The sequence below is a fragment of the Nomascus leucogenys genome, chromosome 21 (assembly GCF_006542625.1).
Source record: "Nomascus leucogenys isolate Asia chromosome 21, Asia_NLE_v1, whole genome shotgun sequence".
In the NCBI taxonomy this organism is placed as follows: domain Eukaryota; kingdom Metazoa; phylum Chordata; class Mammalia; order Primates; family Hylobatidae; genus Nomascus; species Nomascus leucogenys.
Genome location: NC_044401.1, coordinates 47,614,417 through 47,632,533, shown reverse-complemented (window position 1 = coordinate 47,632,533; position 18,117 = coordinate 47,614,417). Strand labels below are relative to the sequence as shown.

The following is an 18,117-nucleotide window of genomic DNA, read 5'->3' as shown; positions in this document are numbered from 1 at the left end:
CAGTCCTAGCCTAACACGATCCTGTGCCCAGCCCCTAGGGCTGCGTAGCCTCCTTGCCTCTCGGAGTCAACCTGGGCACCCTGAGTTCTCTCCTTCACAGCTAGGCTGACCGTTTTTGAAATGTTCACCTACTCAGGACACCGTTCCGTGGTTTTCCGGAACAAGACCAGCTCCTGCGCGGCCCCCGCCCCCACCTCGCACCACTTCCGGGCCTGGGCCTGGCCTCCTCTCCATTCCCGGAATGGGCTGGGCTCCCTTCCAGTCCGGGCCTCAGTGCCCCTTCTTTACTCCCCTGCCTCCCTCCCTGCCCTTCCCAGCCAGGTTCACGTGGACTAATTTCAAATTCCAAATTCCAGACTTCAGCACAAATATCCCCACCCTCCACGCTTTCCTTCACCATGCACAGATCTAATTAAATCAAATCTTCCTATTCGCTACTCTCACGGCACCACACCTCACCTTTGCTGGCACTTAATTGTAATTATGAATTTTTTTTCCTCAATGATTAGATTGATCAATCAACCATTGACATCTATGAACACGGGCTTCTTGGTGGGGTTTATTTGACAGGCAAAGGGCTGGCCCAATGGCCTTCCGAGCCCAGTCAGGCCTGCCCCAGCTGGCCCCGCCCCTGACCACGCCCATCACGTGATGGCCTCACCGCCTTATAAGAGGGAGCGCTCCTAACCGCGAGCAGTCAGTCAGCTTTCTGCCAGGCTCCGAACTAGGACCGCTGGGTGCTCCCTCCTGCCTGCCTGCCTGCCTGGTAGGGGGCGCATTTGAAGGCGACGTCGGAGCCATAGCCTTGATCCCGTGGACGCCTTCAGCTCCTCAGGCCTCTCCTCATAGAAGAGATCCAGCTGCAGGGAGATCAGGTGTGTGTCTGGGTGGTCCCTGAGGGGTGGGTAGAGTTTGCGTGGGTACAGATGGAGACAGAATCCTCAGTGCTCTAGAAGGCCAAGGCTTCATGCCTTGTCACCGCTGTCTTCTTCGCAACTCCGTTCCCCATCCTCCATCTTTTTTCTCTCTTCCGCTAAGGAGGGATCATTCCTCCAGGAGGCCTAAGTTTCCCCGGTACCAGTTTTGCCTGAAGAAACTGGGATAACTTAATCAAGCTGCCTCTAGGCCAATCCCCGCTTGCTACTGGCTCCACTTGGAAATCCCTTACAATGTGGAAGTCTCCCCCCACCCCAACTCCCACCTTCACAGGATCCCTTTGGCTGCGCCCCGCAGGCTCAGTGCAAATACTTTGAGACCCGCGAGCGGCAGTAGCCCTGGAGGAGGGGGTGAGGTGGGGTCCGCATCGCTGCGTGACGCTTGGGAAATTAGGCTGTGGTTTAACACCCTGACAGACACGTTTTCCTCCCTACTCCCTCCCGCAGATTCCTCATGGAGGAACCAAGGCTCTCGAAACGACTTCTCTCCATGGCCCCAAATCAAGGTACGTCAAACGCCTACCACTCTCTTTTTAATTTTTTCCAGATTTTTACTTTACCTTTGGTATTGACTTATAGAACTTATATATGCAAATGTGACATGTTATGAAATGCAGCAGCCCATGCTCCTTCTCAATCTCCCACACCTTTGGGACCACCACCTCCACCTGGGTAGCCATTTCTTCTAGCATTTCCTCTCATTCTTTAAATAACATGCGTACCCTACTGCTCTTTCTTTTTCCGTTTAGACTTTATTTACGGTCTTCCCGCTAGAGTAGTGGAGTATTTAGCTGTAGTTCACAGATTCCCACCACCACCACCACTCACCCAGCCACACCCATCTCAGGGCACACACCCTCTGCCCCTCCCCAACCGCCCAGGAGCCAGTAGGACACCAGGATTACTTTGCACCTCTTGCATAACTTGAGTTTTCCAGGACTTGATACTTCTCCTGGGTTATTACGTGTTTACTTATCACGAGTCTATCCCTCAATTCTTCCCCAATTGCTTAAATTCAAACTCAATCAAGCGTTCTCTCAGTTTCACTTTCTCATAGCCTGCTTCAACCGGGACTGGCTGCTCTGAGTCAGCTCCCAGCTTCCACTCCAGGATCTCCCTTCCACATCATCTGGGAAATTCCTTTTCCTCTTTTGAACTTTATCCCATTTCCTTTATCTGGTGTCTTTTTCTTTCTCATTTTACTTTTTCTCTTTGGAAGAGTGAGTCCTTACACTATGTCTCGATCTACGTATGATAAACCAATACTCTCACCTTGTTCTTTTCTGGAGGTATTGGAATTTGATGGCCATTGCCAAAGTATTCTTGAAAACATTTCCCTTTATACACTGTCCTAAATCTTTTATTCTTGTCTAGTTTGATAGGCACATTACAATAAAGCATGCCTTGAAGGGAAATTATTTAAGATCTTGCTTGTCTGCAAACATCTTCATTCTAATTCCTAAGGGATACTTTGGTTGGATATCAAATTTTGGGTGGGAAATCCATTTCCCTCGAAATTTTGAAGACATTTTCTATAATCTTCTAGATTTAATTGCTGCTTTTGAGGTGTCTGATTTTTGAGACATGTTGAATCCTGACCCTTTCCATATGGCCTTTCTTCCCTTTCTCTTTCTCCCTCTCTGGAAGATTTTAGGATCTTTCATTGTCACCAGCACTCTGGAATTTTATGGGGATGTGTCTCAGTAACAATACACTTCTAATTTTCTTATATTTTATCTTCCTTCCTTTCCATCATTTTGGATTTTTGCTCTCTTTTCTGGGAGATCTTCTCAACTTTATCCTCCAAAATTTCCATGGAGATTTTCATTTCTGCTCTCATAATTTTAATTTCAAAAAGCTGTAGTTTTTCTGAATATTCCTTTTCAAAAGTAGCCTATAATTGATTCATGGGCATAATTCCTTCTATCTCTCTGGGGATATTAATTATAGATGTTTTTGGAAAGTCTCATCTGTGGCATAAACTGTTTCCTCCAAGTTGGCTTTTCTTGTGTTATTGTTCTATCTCTTGTGTTAGAGCCTTTCCTCTGATGTTTGGTGATCTCTGATTGCTGCTTATAGTTTAAAAATGGGACCCAGAAGAAGCTGTTGCGAGCTCCAAGCTCGTGGATGGGGCTTGTTGATTGGGTTCCACAGAATAGATATGGTTGGGCTATGAAATTGGGCAATCTTAGATGTCAGTTTCCTGGGACTTTTTCTTAGGCTACACAGGTTTCCCAGGGGAGAATCTTCAGATGATCTTCAATGCCTACTCTGTCATTGATAAAATTTCTGTAGACATTTGTCTAGTTTTGGACTTCCTGTTCTGTTCCATTGCTCAATCATGTATCTGTGTGAACGCCTCCCCTCCCTGCCAAACTAGCCTGTAGCTACCCCAGGCTTTTTTCCTCCTGGAAGCCATGCAACTACCCCCGGCCCCCCTGTCACCTGGAATCCTCTCCCTCCCTGCTATCCCTACTAATCCTCTCCCGCCTTTGCCTTGCTAAATCCCACCCATCCTTGATATCCCTGGCTTAGGTTAAATTCTCCAATAAGACTTTCTGATCATCTCCTTCCCAATACATGTTAAGATGCTTACTTGCACCTGATAGTAATCTAAACATTTCTCTTGTAGTAACTCAGTTCTTGTAAGGACCCAGGGGTTGGCATGTTATTATACCAATTTATGAAAATGGCCACTGGTGCCCAGATAAGTGAAGCTGCCTGGGAATACAACGCCAGCATTCTGGATCCGGAGCCACCTCCCTTATGATACCCTTCACCTCCCAGCTGGTCACTCATTAGCATCATTCATTTTTAGGTGTTCTGTTTGTCTCTCCTACTGAGGTTTAAGCACAGTGAGGGCAGGCAGTGTGTCATTTTTATTCAAACTCAGCCTCTGTAGGGAACTGTAGACTCATTTACTTATTAGTAAAATGGCGATCATAATATCTGACTGACAAGGTCATTGCAAGGACTTGAGAGGCTCATGGAAAGTGCTGAGCCCAGGCTAGGCCCTTGGACAGAGTGCTCCTGAGGGCTCACCCTGCAGGCATCTCCTGACCCTCACTCTGTTTGCCCGGTTTCCCCTGGGCCCTCCCTGAACCCCTCTCCTGGTCTCCTTTCCTGAAGCTTCCTGGGCAGCCCCTACTCCATCTCCTTACACTCTGCTTCTCTTTTAGCTTCAGGTGGGCCTCCTACAGAGCCAGGCTGCTCTGGTGTGGACTGTGAAGACCCTGTAGACCCAGTCCAACCGGCAAAACCCACTGCTTATGTGAAACCCATGAGATGGGAGCCCCCAGCTCACGCAGAGCCAGCTCGTCCTGCAGGAAGAAGCTGGCGCAGGGGAAGAAGCTGGCGGGCAGGTCGAGGCCGCGGCAGTGGGGCTGGGCTTCTCAGGGTCCTGCGCCAGAGAGTGGCGCCAGGCGTATACCTCCTGAATTACCATGGAGAGCCAGGCCACCAGGGGGGACCAGAAGCCGGGCAGACCCCAGCCTTCTCTTTTACTGAAGCAGCTCCTATGCCTGGAATTGTGCAGGAAGGCCCTGGCCCCTATGCAGCCCAGCCTGAGGTGGGGTTTCAGGAGCCACTTCCTGCTCCTGGGCCTGTGGCTGTGGCCAGGCAGCCCATGTTGGCCCTCTATCCCTGCCTCGGGTTCAGGCCCCTGGGTGGCTCATTTATTTTGCACATCGTGCAGACCTCTAGTGGCACCTCCGTGCACAGGGTCCCAGTGTTCCTTGCCCACTTTGACTTTGCACACTAACCTCTGTCACACATATTGCTGCCAGCCTCCTTTTCTTCCACCTGGTCTTTCTCCCTATCCTCAAACTCTAGCCCCATTTCTGCTCCACTCCTCCCTGCCCATCCCAGTCAGAGCCCTTACTTTGTGTTTTCATGAGCCTCCAAGTCCTCCTCCCAGGATCCTGACAGTAGTCCATCTGCTTCCAATGCCCCTCTTGCCTCCGCTTTGTATGTTCTGTCAAAGATACACATGCATGGAGTTCCTCAACTCTTATTCAAATAAACCAGCAGCTCTCTGAGTCCTTTTAATATGCCTATATTAAAATCCAATTAAAGATACTTGGGATGAAAAACAAGGTTGTTGGAATCCAAAGTTATGTTGATGGTTTGAATCACAGAATAGATAGGACTGAGGAATAAAAACTATATATTTGGGCAAGAGAGAGATGGACAGTGTGACAGAGCAGTCATCCATGGAGCTCTCATGGGATCCATTGTCCTGAGGATCCACAGATGATCTAACGTGGAGCTCCCCAGGGATCCATCATCCTGGGGATCAGATGTCATGTAACATGGAATTCTTCCGGGATCCATTGTCCTGAGGATCCACAGGTCATGTAACGTGGAGTTCTTCTGGGATCCATTGTCCTGAGGATCCACAGGCCATGTAATGTGGATCTCTTATAGGATCCATTGTCCTGAGGAGCCACAGGTCATCTAACATGGAGCTCTCCCAGGATCCATCATCCTGAGGATTCTCAGGCCATCCGACATAGAGCTCTCCCAGGATCCATCATCCTGAGGATCCACAGGTCGTCAAAAATGGAGCTCTCCTGCAATCCATCATCCTGAGGATCCACAGGTCATCTAACATGAAGCTCCCCCGGGATCCATCATACAGAGGATACTCAGGTCATTTAACATGGAGCTCCCCCAGGATCCATTGTCCTGAGGATCCACAGGCTTCTAACGTGGAGCTCTCCCAAGATCTGTTGCCCTGAGGATCCACAGGTCACCTAACATGGAGTTCCCCCCAGGATCCATCATCCTGAGGATGAGAAGTCATCTAATGTGGAATTCCCTGGGAACCGTCATCCTGAGTATTCAGAGGTCATCTATCATGGAGCTCCCCTGAGATCCGTTACCTGCGGAACCACACATCATGTGACGTGGAGCTACCTCACGATCTGTCGTCCTGAGGATCAGAGGTCATCTAACATGGAGCTCCCTCGGGATCCATCATCCTGAGTATCCAGAGGTCATCTAATGTGGAACTCTGCTGGGATTTGTCATCCTGAGGATCCACATGTCATGTGACGTAGAGCTCCCTCACAATCCATCGTCCTGAGGATCAGAGGTCATCTAACTTGGAGCTCTTCCGTGATCAGTCGTCCTGAGGATCCAGAAGTCATCCAATGTGGAGCTCCCCCAGGATCCATTATCCTGAGGACCCACAGGATCCATCATCCACAGGATCCAGAGGTCATCTAACATGGAGAGCCTGAACATTTGGATGACAGCAAAATACGAGGAAATTATGGCTATATGAATTCTCCCGATGAAAGAAAGATGTGAATCCTGAGCAGGCTACAAGAATAACACCCTTTGGGAGTATGAAGTATGGTAGAGAGAACATTCCAAAAGCTGCCTGAGAGCTGAGACCTGCATGGAAAGCAGAATTAGGCTTACAGTAGATTTTGCATGGCTCCATCAATGACTGTGGAAAGCAATGGTGCAACATCCTTAGAGCTTCGAGAGGGAAGTAACTCTGAATCTAGAATTCTATGATCAATCAAATGTTTGGGAGTGGAGGAGGGAAGAAGTGTTAAGTTAAATTAGACCCCAGTGTATGTTGTTCCCCTCTATGTATCCATGTGTTCTCATCATTTAGCTCCCACTTATAAGTGAGAATATGTGGTATTTGGTTTTCTGTTCCTGTGTTAGTTTGCCAAAGATAATGGCCTCCAGCTTCATCTGTGTCCCTCCAGAGGACATGATTGTCAGGCCCCTGAGCCCAAGCCAAGCCATCGCATCCCCTGTGACTTGCACGTATACATCCAGATGGTCTGAAGTAACTGAAGATCCACAAAAGAAGTAAAGATAGCCTTAACTGATGACATTCCACCATTGTGATTTGTTCCTGCCCCACCCTAACTGATCAATGTACTTTGTAATCTCCCCCACCCTTAAGAAGGTACTCTGTAATCTCCCCCACCCTTAAGAAGGTACTTTGTAATCTCTCCCACCCTTAAGAAGGTTCTTTGTAATTCTCCCTACCCTTGAGAATGTACTTTGAGAGATCCACCCCTGCCCCCAAAACATTGCTCCTAACTCCACCGCCTATCCCAAAACCTGTAAGAACTAATGATAATCCACCACCCTTTGCTGACTCTCTTTTCGGACTCAGCCCGCCTGCACCCAGGTGATTAAAAGCTTTATTGCTCACACAAAGCCTGTTTGGTGGTCTCTTTACACGGATGCACATGAAAATGATCTTATTTTTTTTGTCATGGCTTCATAGTATTCCATGGTGTCTACCACATTTCCTTCATCCAGTCTATCATTTATGGGCATTTAAGTTGATTCCATGTCCTTGCTATTGTGAATAGTGCTGTAATGAACATATGCATGCATGTATCTTTATAATAGAATGACTTATATCCCTTTAGGTATATACCAGTAATGGGATTGCTGGGTTGAGCCATATTTTATTTTTATAGATACTAAGAAATTGTATTCAAGTTAGGTGGCATCAATGCCAATTCCAACCTGCAGTGATAAGGGCACCTCTTCCCCACACTATCTCCCTAGCAATAAATGTTGGGACTCTATAATTTTTGCCAATCTCTTAGATAAAAGTATATTATCTCATTATCATTCTAATTTGAATTTTCTTGGCTACTAATAAGGTTTAGTATCTTTGTATGCATTTATTGCCACTTTTGTATCTTTTTCTGTTAGTTGCTAATATATCTTTTTTACACAATTTTTTTGTTGGATTTTATATCTTTTGTGTATCAATTAGTAGGAACTCATGTTAGAAATGCATAAGTGCTGCAGGTGTTTTTCCCATTCCAACCTTCCTCTTTTGGCAGGGCTTGGGCTGTCTTTGGCCTGCCTGTGTGCCCAGCCTCAGCTCATAGCAGACCTCTTCCTTTGGCCCCGTTCCCTAGGTTGGTTTTCTGGCTCCTGGCCTGGGCTCTGCTCCTGCCACCTGAGGGCCAGAGGGCCACATCTGCCACACAGTTGTCCACCTTGCAGTGACAGCAGTGTGGGAAATGATTTTCTAATCATCAATATCACTCAGTTGTTTCAGGATTTGATCACAGTTCATCATAAACTTGGCCAATTCACGGGTCACTGCTAGCTCAGTGCTCCCCCACTCCTCTTTCTTTGGGGGGTCACCTACATTCTTGGAGGGACTTGCCAAGATGCAGGCATCAGGAGGCTCTTCTAGTCCTAGGGAGACATCAGCATTCCAGATCCACTGCTGAGAGGTCTTTCTACTTCTATTCATGGCATTCTGGGTCCTCTGATCTTCTTCCAGATGACTCGAGTCTGCCCAGGAGAACTTGGATGACCCCCTGCCCTCAGGTGGGTAGAGACCCCACTGTCTGCCTCAGGGTCCTTTGCCAAGATGCCCCCCAAAACCCATTTACCTCCACTCTTTACTCAAAGATGGCAGGATTCTAGCTCATGACCCATTGTCCTGCTTTTCTTTGCTCTGTCATTTCCCTCCCACTTCTATCCACTTCTAGCCAGAGGGCAAGTGCCAGGCCCCCCTCCTGCACTGAACACTCCCACTTTCTCCCCGACTGTCTCCCTCCCTCCAGCTCACAGGAGCTCATCTTGTCCTGCAGAGTGGGTAGAGTGCGGCCCAGATAGCCAAAGATCCTTTTATGCCTCTTCTCTGTAGCAAAACCTTCTCCGCAGAATGTGCTTTGAGGCTTTGGATTTGGGTAAGCAAAAACTAGGATTTCAAGACTCATTTTTTTTTAACTATAGATTTCAATAGTATATTTTGCAAGTTAAAAAAAGCACATATCTCAGCAGCACAGAATCACAAAATCACTTAAATCACTTTTGAATTTAAAATCATGTCATAATCTTGCACCACTGATGGACTGTAAGTGTAGGATGCTATTAATGGGTCTAGGAAGTTGGGAGAATGACTGGGGTAACAAGTGGAATCACACTTAGTGGCTCATAACCGAAAACAAAGATAACACTGGCTGAAACAAAACCTAAGCTTATTTCTCTCTCACATGGAAGAAGCTTGCTGGTTTGAAGTCCAGGTTTTATATGGCAGCTTTGGGGGCTTTCGTCTTGGTGCTCCATTCTACGGTGTGTCTTCTAGTCTCACAGTCACCTCATGGTCCAAAATGGCTGCTAGAGTTCCAGACATCATGTCCTACCTCCAAGAAGCAGGAAGTAGAGGGAAAAAAAACCCCAAAACTAAAAAAAAAGCAACCTCTGAGTCATCTTTCTTAGAGCAGCCTTCCTGAAAGTCTAGCAGTAGTACTCTTTCCCTTCTGGCTCAGCAGCCCAAACTGTTACATGGTCATGCCTGGCTGCAAGGGAGGAAAAGAAACAAAATTTTTGAACTCATTGCTGTTCCAAGTAATATCAGGGTCTGTCTTAAGGAAGAAGTGGAGAATGGATGCAATGTAGCAAATAGCAGTCCCCAACATAACAGAGTAAAATAAATTGCAAAGAAAATAAACATCTGTTAATGCTTTAAAAATATTCCACCACAAACCATTTTTTGTCAGGTATCCAAAACTTAGTAATATTTTGAATAGAAGTGGGTTTGTTGAACATTTAATTTAAGTAAAAAATATTTTTACAATATTGAGTCTTTTTATCCAAAGCTAAGGTATCCAAAATGCATGTCTCTGTTTACTCACTTGTGGAGAAAGGAGGGGCTGACTATTTTGGGGAGAGGGTTAGCTCCTCAACAACCTTCTCAGTTTTATTGGAATTGGGCACATTGCTATGAGTCTGTTTGGCTTTCTGTTTATTTCTGAGTCAAGTGTGTCCCCAACACAGCTTCCAGGCTGCTACCCCTCCACCATCTTGTTGAGTGGCTCTCAATTCTGCATATCCATGGGAATCAGCTGGGGAGCCTCATGAGAGGTGGATAATGGCCAAACCATTTCAAACCACCTCAGAGGGGTGGATTTCACCATCTTAGGGTGTGGCCTAGGCAACAGGGTATTCAAAACCTCTCTAGGTGACTTCTATGGGTGGGCAACTTTTGCTATTCCCTAGTTCCCTGGGATTGTCCTTTGCAGTCTATCCTGAGATGGCTGCTAGGAGGGCTGAATCAATCCTACAATGTTGGCAAAGGTCCGGACTACCTTGCAAGGCAAAGAAAGCATGCACACATGAAATCCTCGACCATTTGCCTTCACTTTTACAGAAAAGATCCAGCTGCAGAACGGTACCGAAATTAATGCTTCCATCCTGAGCTCACGCTTCTCCTCCCTGAAGAACGAAATTTGGCCACACCCTGAGCTGATGAAATCAGGAATATGTGCAAAAGGAGTATGGGGTGCTTTTTCTTCAGAGTCTGAGGATCTAAGTAGTCCCAATGATTCAGGATACATTCTAGAGGAATGCAGGCTGAAAATGGTTGGTTACCCACCTGGAAGAGAGGACAGAGGAGGGAAAAGGTTTTTTCCTCTTTCTCTACAGTCTGAGGGTCAATGGAGTCCCAGTGATTCAGAATACACTCAAGGGGAGTGGAGGCTGAAGATGGTTGGTTACCCATCTGAAATGAGGGAAAAAGGCATTCCTTTGTTCCTTTCTCTTTCCAATGAATACCCGGGGTATGTGAGGGAGAGAAAAAAAGGTGTCCCATTTCTTTCTTCTGACCTTATATCCCTGAGTCCCAGTGACCTGTGCAGGTGCTGACTGTGGGGGCAAGTGCAATCTTCACACATGAAGGCAGGGGAGGCATAGCCAGCAGGAATATTCGCACTCACTGTGTGGTGCCTAAGCCTCCTGCTGTCAGTAACCTTTGAGTTCCCTAGACCTTATCTGTGCCATGGATGTGAGCATGACCTCCAATCGTGAAGCAGAAGGGCCCTAATCGGCAGGAATTAGTCATGCTTACCTGTGCTGTGCCCTAGACTTCTGCTCTCTTATGCCTTTGAATCCCTCACATCTAGTTTTCCTTTCTAGGGCCTCAAACCAAAACTTGTGAAAAAGATGCCTCAGGAGGGTGTATGGGTCCATTAAATTAGTCTCAGTTGGCCCTCACCAAACTGCAGCCAGCAACCAGCAAGGCAACTCCTCCATTGCTTCCCTGTCATGAACAGGTGAAGCTATGGGACCAGGTCCTCCTCAAACAAGGGAGAGAAAGGGAGTCCTGGAAACTGGGGACCTGGTCTCATGAGATGCCTCCCAAAATTACAACTTAAATGTAGGGGAGGGGAAGGTGCCTGGGGAAAAAGTCTCTTGTCCTATGCATATGGGTTCCTTCAGCAGGGGAAAGAAAACTCTCAATTGTTATATTCTTCTTGCTTCTAAGAATGGACAGACACCACGTTGTTCTCATTTACACTCCTGATGACTAAGCCAAATGCTCATTCCACCCAGCAATATTTCTTTGGCTTACAACAACATTCTTAACATTTAACAGGAGAGGAGACAGGACCCATGACAGCTGGAAAGAAAGAGAGAGAGAGAGAGAGAGAAAGAAAGGAAGGCAGGCACCAGAGGTCCTTTTGCTGACACCCTAACAGGTGGTTGGGGAGTCCAGGGGAGTCCAGGGGCTTTCAGATAACACCAAGGTGTAGCCTCAGCCAGATACCTTCAATTGCCCCAGGACCTCCTTCTGGTTCCACGGGACAGCTAGACCTCTGCAAAGGGAAACTGGTTTGGAACAAAGCCAACATTCCCAACATCTGAGGGTAATGAGGGATTGATGGTGTCCTTTCCAGCAAGCCTGCCCTCTGTGTCATAACTTTGCCAGCTGCGCTAGTCACTTTTAACTGGCTGACAGATGCTCAGTATTTTTCTTTCATTTTAACTATTGTGGAGTTAAGGACTCCAAAAACAAGGACAAAAAGCAGATCCACTTTTACTCACCCTTCCACAGATCCCAGATGAGCCCCCAAAATGTTATGGGATCTTTTGTGTGTCACTTTTCTGGCTAGAAACCTCTGTGGCTGATGGCACCTTTGCCTGAGTTCTTGCCCTGCATCCAGGAAGAATGAGGTATGCACAGAAGTGGAGGGTGAGCAAGATGAAAAGGAGCCTTACTGAGTATTAGAACAGCTCAGAGGAGACCCACAGTGAGTGGCTCCTCTCTGTAGGCAGGTTGTCCCATCTAGTATTCAGCTCTCAGCAGAGAGGAGGCCTGGGTGGAGTGGGTGACTCCTCTCTGCTGGTGGGTCACTTCAATGAGTGTTCAGCTCTCAGCAGAGAGGAGACGCTAGAGAGGGCGGCTCCTCTCTGCAACTGGTTGTCCCCATCTCTGCTGCTCTCATCAGAAAGGAAGCCTTGAAGAGTGTGGCTCTTCTCTGCAGCAGGTCATCCCAATGTCTGCTGCTCCCAGCAGAGAGGAGGCCCTGGAGAGGGTAGCTTCTCTCTGCAGCTAGTAGTCCCAACGTCTGCGCAGGTCTCTGAAGCTCTCAGCAGAGAGGGTAGTTCCTCTGTGCAGCTGGTTGTCCAGTTGTCTGCTCAGCTCTGGCTGAACCGAAGGCTTTTATGGGCTTCAGAGGGGAGGAAGTGCATGTGGATTGGTCCATGGGCGGCTATGGGCTGCCTGGAAAAGGCACCACAATTTCCCACTCTGGTTGGGCCTCACCAGGGACTGCCCTCTTCCACTCAAGAATCTGCCTGCCTACTGCTGCCCTTCATGGCACCCATGCTTGGCCCTGACTTTGCTCTGAGATTGGAGCGGGCACTGATAGCAGAGAGAAGCCAGCAGGAGCAGGCATTTCTGAGCCTGCCAGGGCGGGGGGCCTTCCAAGAGTTCAGGGATGCCTGAATCGGCAGCCGCGGTTTGGGCAGATGCAGCTTCACGTAGGGAGGTGGTTGTGGGGGGGGTGGTGCACAAGCCTTCTGCCTACTCTGTGGAGCAGGAAGCCCAGATCTATGGCCACAGTTTGGGTGGCTGCAGCTGCACCCAGGAGGGCAGGGCTCCTGCCTGATCCCAGCCCCCAAGAACACAGGGAGGCTCAAATCTGAAGCCACCCAAGTTGTGTGCAGTCCTGCCTGGGAGGGTGGGGCTCCTGCCTGTTCCATGGAGTGGAAGGCCTGGGTCTGCAGCCACAGGTTGGGCAGCTGCAGGAGTACCCAGGGAGCTCCTGCCCCAACTCAGAAGGGGTGGAGCTCCTGCTTGTCCCTGGCTCTTGCCGGCTCCATGGAGCGTGCATCCCCTGTCATGCCTCAGTGCTGCAGTTGGCATGATGGCAGTGGCAGGCTGTCTGGAGCAGACTGCCGCTGCCATCACTTTGGTACCTTGCTTTATTTTGGTCAACATTATATCTTTGATATTAATTTATGCTGAAAAATTCCATTTTATGAATCGAAGAAAGTGTAAGTATCACAGCCTTACCAACAGCAACATTTTTCCTTTTTTAAATTTTAGTCCCAAACAATGTGGCAACAAACACCCTCCCACATGTCTTCCAGGTGCACGTGAATGGGAATCTCTCTAGAGTGGGTACCTACAAGTTGAGTTTCTAGATAGTAACACAAGTGCATCTTCAACTTTTCTAAGTACCTCCCAACTGCCCTTCCAGGCGTGCCATGCCCACTGGCCCCTAGCCAGCAACAGTTTACACATCCCCTGTCCTTTGTCAATGCTTGGTACAGCTATACTTCTAACTTTATACATGATTTTGCATTTCCCTGATGAGCAGTGATATTGAGCAACTCATCTAATGATGCTTGTCCATTCTTGTTCTTTCTGGAATTCCCCTCTCATGCTTAGTTCACCACATCACTAACTTTAAAATGGCAATAATAACATCATTTCCCCAGCAGGTGCTATTAATTAAATAAGACCCTGATGTGAAGTGTTTGGAATGAGTCTGTGCCCCCTTGTTGTGGGTGCTAAGTACTCTATACATTTGTACTGTGATGCACATATGCATACGTTATATCAAGGTTTTACTTGCAGCATTTATGTGTTCTATATCCTTAATTAACTTCTTGTTATTTCTCTTATCTATCAATTTCTGAGAGACAAATACTATAATCTCCCACTATGAGTAGGAATTTGTTCATTTTTCCTTATTTTTTTGTTCCAATTTTTGCTTTTTAGTAATTTAAAGGCTAATTGTTGAGGCAGAGAAGTTCAGTTTTTTATGTCTTTCTGGTAAATTCCTAGTGAAGTTTTCCTGTTATTTTTATATACTCACTATCTTTTTTCCCAACAGTACTTTTTAAAAACTTATATGCTTAAATATTTTTAAAGTTTATAATAGATTTATATTAACATAGCTATAGTTATGTTCAAAATTTATTAGCAATTACTTAATTTATTTTTTTCATCCTTTCATTACTAAAGTTTGGACTAATTTGTTGTGAGTGTGGTTCCTATAATTAGCACACTTAAAAATTTAGCTTTATCTCACCTGAGGGTTTGTCTTTAATTTGAGGATTTAGTACTCGCATTTACTTCTGTCATCTCCTTTTGGGGCATTTACCATGGTTTTCCTTTGTGCCTCTCCCACTATCTTTCATACCTTCCACTGGTATGATTGAATTTTTTTTCTTTCTCCATTTCACCTTTTCTGGTTTCAGAGTTCTCCAGTGTATTAGGTTGAGCCATATGAAATTGTCATTATGTTGGTCAAAATTTGTCAGATATGAGCAATTTCATATGGTTCAATCCAATACCTCTATTCTTTTAATGATTACTCTTATTTTTTAACATATATACTTGACTCAAAGAAGTCAACAGTTAGTGAAGCTCTACCTTCTCTTGAATGCTATAAAGACCTTAGAATATGTTTACTCTGGTAATCTTTTCCATTTTACATGGTATCATGATGTAATATTTTAGTTTCATTTCATCATCACCAACATAATCCTTATTAATACCATTGATATTTACTGTCAATACTTATTTCACTATATGTCTGTGCTCTACCAATTCATTTGCTGTCTTTTCATGCATTACTTCAGGAAGGGAGCTCAATTTCTCCCTTCCTGAAGTACATTCTAGAGATTTTTAGCAAGGAACTTTTAGCGATAAACTCTTTCAGCCTGTCTGAAAATGTCTTTGTTTCACTGTCATTCTTGAATAATTATTTGGCTGGATATAAAATTCTAGTTTGGTGTCTATTTTCTTTCAGTACTTTGTAGATATTTTTCTGTTGTTTTAGGCCACAGTTGCTGCTGTTCAGAAACTTCTTGATAGTTCAAGCTTTGTTCTTTGGAGGCAAACTTTTGTCCCTCTCTGGGTTCTTTTATAATTTCTTTTTGTCTTTAGTGTTCTGAAGTTTCTCTATGAGAAGTTCATATGTAGAAGACAGTCTTCAGTGAGAAACCAAAACCCTGGGCCTCCCCTCCTGTGGACCTAGAGTCTGGCTTTTAACTTTGCCTCTTGATGTGGGGACCATAGGCCAAGAAGCTGACACAGGGTGGGTTCCTGGGACACCCACCCTCAGCACTTAGTATAAACCCAAATAAAGCCACAATGCAAGGGTGCTTTAACAACCTAACCACCATAAAATTCCCACAGTAAATATAAAGCTTGCTTAGGATCAGCCAGACGTGCACACACATGGACACCCATAAAGAAACTATCCCATCAGGATTGACATTTTGCTGGTTCAGGAAAGATTTGTTTCCTGAAAAGTTTAGTTAATTAAATAATCTGAGAGAAATTATTAAACAAGAATATTCAAAATGATTAAAGGAATGAAAGAAGGCTTATAAATTAGAAATAAAAACTAAATGACACCCCATAACAGCCAATTTAGAAAAGAACAAAACATATTACAGTGGAGCCCTTTACCCACAGGGATGTGTTCGAAGACCTTCACTGGATACCTGAAACTGTGGACAGGACCAAGCCTGTCTACAATGTGATTTTTCCTGTTCATGCATACCTATGATAAACTTTAATTTATAAATTAAGCACAGTGAAAAATTGGGAACAATAACTCTTAATAAAACAGAACCCAACCTCCTAAGTGCTGCTTAGTACTTCTTTTTGTTCACACTTAATCTTTAATGCTTATTGCTTATGGCATAAACTGTATGCTCCAAGTATTTCAGGGCTCTGGCTTTATTTTGTGATGGGGTCGGGGAGTGCCAAATTGCTTTATTGGAGGAATGGAATACAAATGTAAGAGGAAAAATATAAATGGATGTTTTTGTGCAGGGTAAAAATCATATAAAGTTCTGGTTGCCTAGTGCTGTGCAACAACTGCCCCAAAACTTAGTGTCTCAGAAGCACTGTTCTATTCCACTGAGTTCTGTAGGGCAGGAACCGAGGGAAGGCTCTGCTGGGCAGTTCATCTCTGCTCACACAGCACCAGCCGGGTGGCTAGGACTGCTGATCCACCACCAAGACGGCTTCTCACTCATGTGCTTTTAAGATTCATTGATTACAGGTGTAGCTATAGGTCATTAATTTTCATTGCTGTATAATATCCAATATGTGAATACACCTCAATTTGCTTGTCTATTCTCCTGTAGATGGGCTTGGGTTGTTTCCAGTTTCTTTTCCATTACGAACAGTGCTGCCACAATCATTTTGGTAGATAACTTCTGGTGGACATGTGCACATTTTTTTCTTGGGTATATATCAAGGAGTAAAACTGCTGGGTTGCAGTGCTTGCAAATGTTGAAATGTATAAGATTACACTGAAGTGATGATCCCAAATTACATTCCTGTTGGCCATGTTTAAGAGATCCTGTTGATACATATTCTCTTAAACACTCATTGTCATCAAGCATCTTTGTTTTTGCCAGTAAAATGGAATCCTGGGGTTTGTACCTATGTATATGAATCACTGGTAGCACTTGGGATCTGCAGACATTGTCTGTTCTGTGCAGCAGCTGTTTTAATTTTTGCCCATTGAGTTTTTTTCTTCTTGTTCTTACTGACTTGAGATGTTTTCTGTTTCATCTTGATATAGATTCTTTGTCAGAAATATGTTTTTTAAGTATATTTTCACACCTTGACTTACCTTTTTACTTGATCTTAATTGTCTTTCTATTTACGGAAGTTCTTAATCACAATGTTTTCAAATGCATCAGACTTTTTCTTTTATGTTAGCACTTTTTGTACTTTAAGAAATCCTTTCCTATCTTGAGATCAGAAATTCTCACCTATATTTTCTTCTAAAGATTTTTAAATTTTGCTTTTGACATTTGCTTTGACATAGTTCTTAATCTATCTGGTGTGGATTTCAGTGTGCAGGTATAATGTGAGGTGGAAACATAATTTAATTTTTTTCATATGGGTAGCCAATTATTCCAGGTGTATTTATTGAAAAGTCACTTCTTTCTCCCCTGGTTTGCCATTCAATTTGACAACCTGTGTCATACATAGGTGCATGGATCTGCTTGGAGATGCTCTATTTGTTCCATTGGCCAATTTGTTTACTCCCACGCTAATACTACACAGTATTCTTTACTAAAACTATAATAAATCAAACCTGGCAGAGTGGCCTGCCTTTCTTCTTTAGAATTGTCTTAGATATTCTTGGCCTTTTGTTCTTTGATTTTAATTTTAGTAGCAAATTGTCAAGTTCTGTAAAAGATTCTGTTAAGTTTTTATTGGAGTGATGTTAAACCATTACATAAATTTGAGGAGATTATATTATGATATCAAATCTTCCAATTCGTAAACATAGGCTATCTCTTCATTTATCTAGGTCTGTAAAAATAAATGGGGCATATTTAAGTGGGACATGATAGATGTGTCAGGGAAATTTTACAAATTCCTTTTCACAGTCCTTTACAACTTTTGTTAGACTTATTTCCAGTTACATTTGTAATTTTTGTTGCTACAAAAATGGTACAACATTTGTCAGTGTCTTGATGCTGTACAGAAACACAACTGACCTTTGCATATGGATCTTATATTCAGCTACATGTCTAAGCTCTCCTAATATTGCTAGTACTTTGTGTCCAAATTCTTTTTGATTTTCTAAAAAGAAAATCATATAATCTGCAAAAAAACAAAAGATGACTGCTTCAGTTTTTCCTTTCCAATCCATATGTATTCAGTTTTCTTTTCTTGTCTTATTTCACTGTCTAGGATCTCTAATATATTACAGAGCCAAAGTGGCTGCTTTGAGCATACTTATTTTTTGCCTGATTTTAAAGAGGCTGCCTGATTTTAAAGAGTCCTCTTTGCCAGCAGCCTCTGGTGGGATTTTCCCTGGTGATCTCATTCATGTGCATCCCTCCAATGAGGATGATGACTCCTCAAACTGCTTTCATCCAGTGGTCCTGGCCCCAAGTC

At 44.7% G+C, this 18,117-nt stretch overlaps 1 protein-coding gene across 1 annotated transcript; it reads left to right on the top strand.

The window, feature by feature from the left end:
* Positions 1-699: 699 nt before the first annotated feature.
* Positions 700-5,525, top strand: PRR20G (proline rich 20G). The gene is made up of 3 exons (XM_030802002.1): positions 700-875; positions 1,383-1,441; positions 4,115-5,525. Exons 2-3 carry the CDS (start codon positions 1,390-1,392, stop codon positions 4,693-4,695), a joined length of 633 nt encoding a protein of 210 aa, XP_030657862.1. The 5' UTR covers positions 700-875; positions 1,383-1,389; the 3' UTR covers positions 4,696-5,525.
* The last annotated feature ends 12,592 nt before the right edge of the window (positions 5,526-18,117 follow it).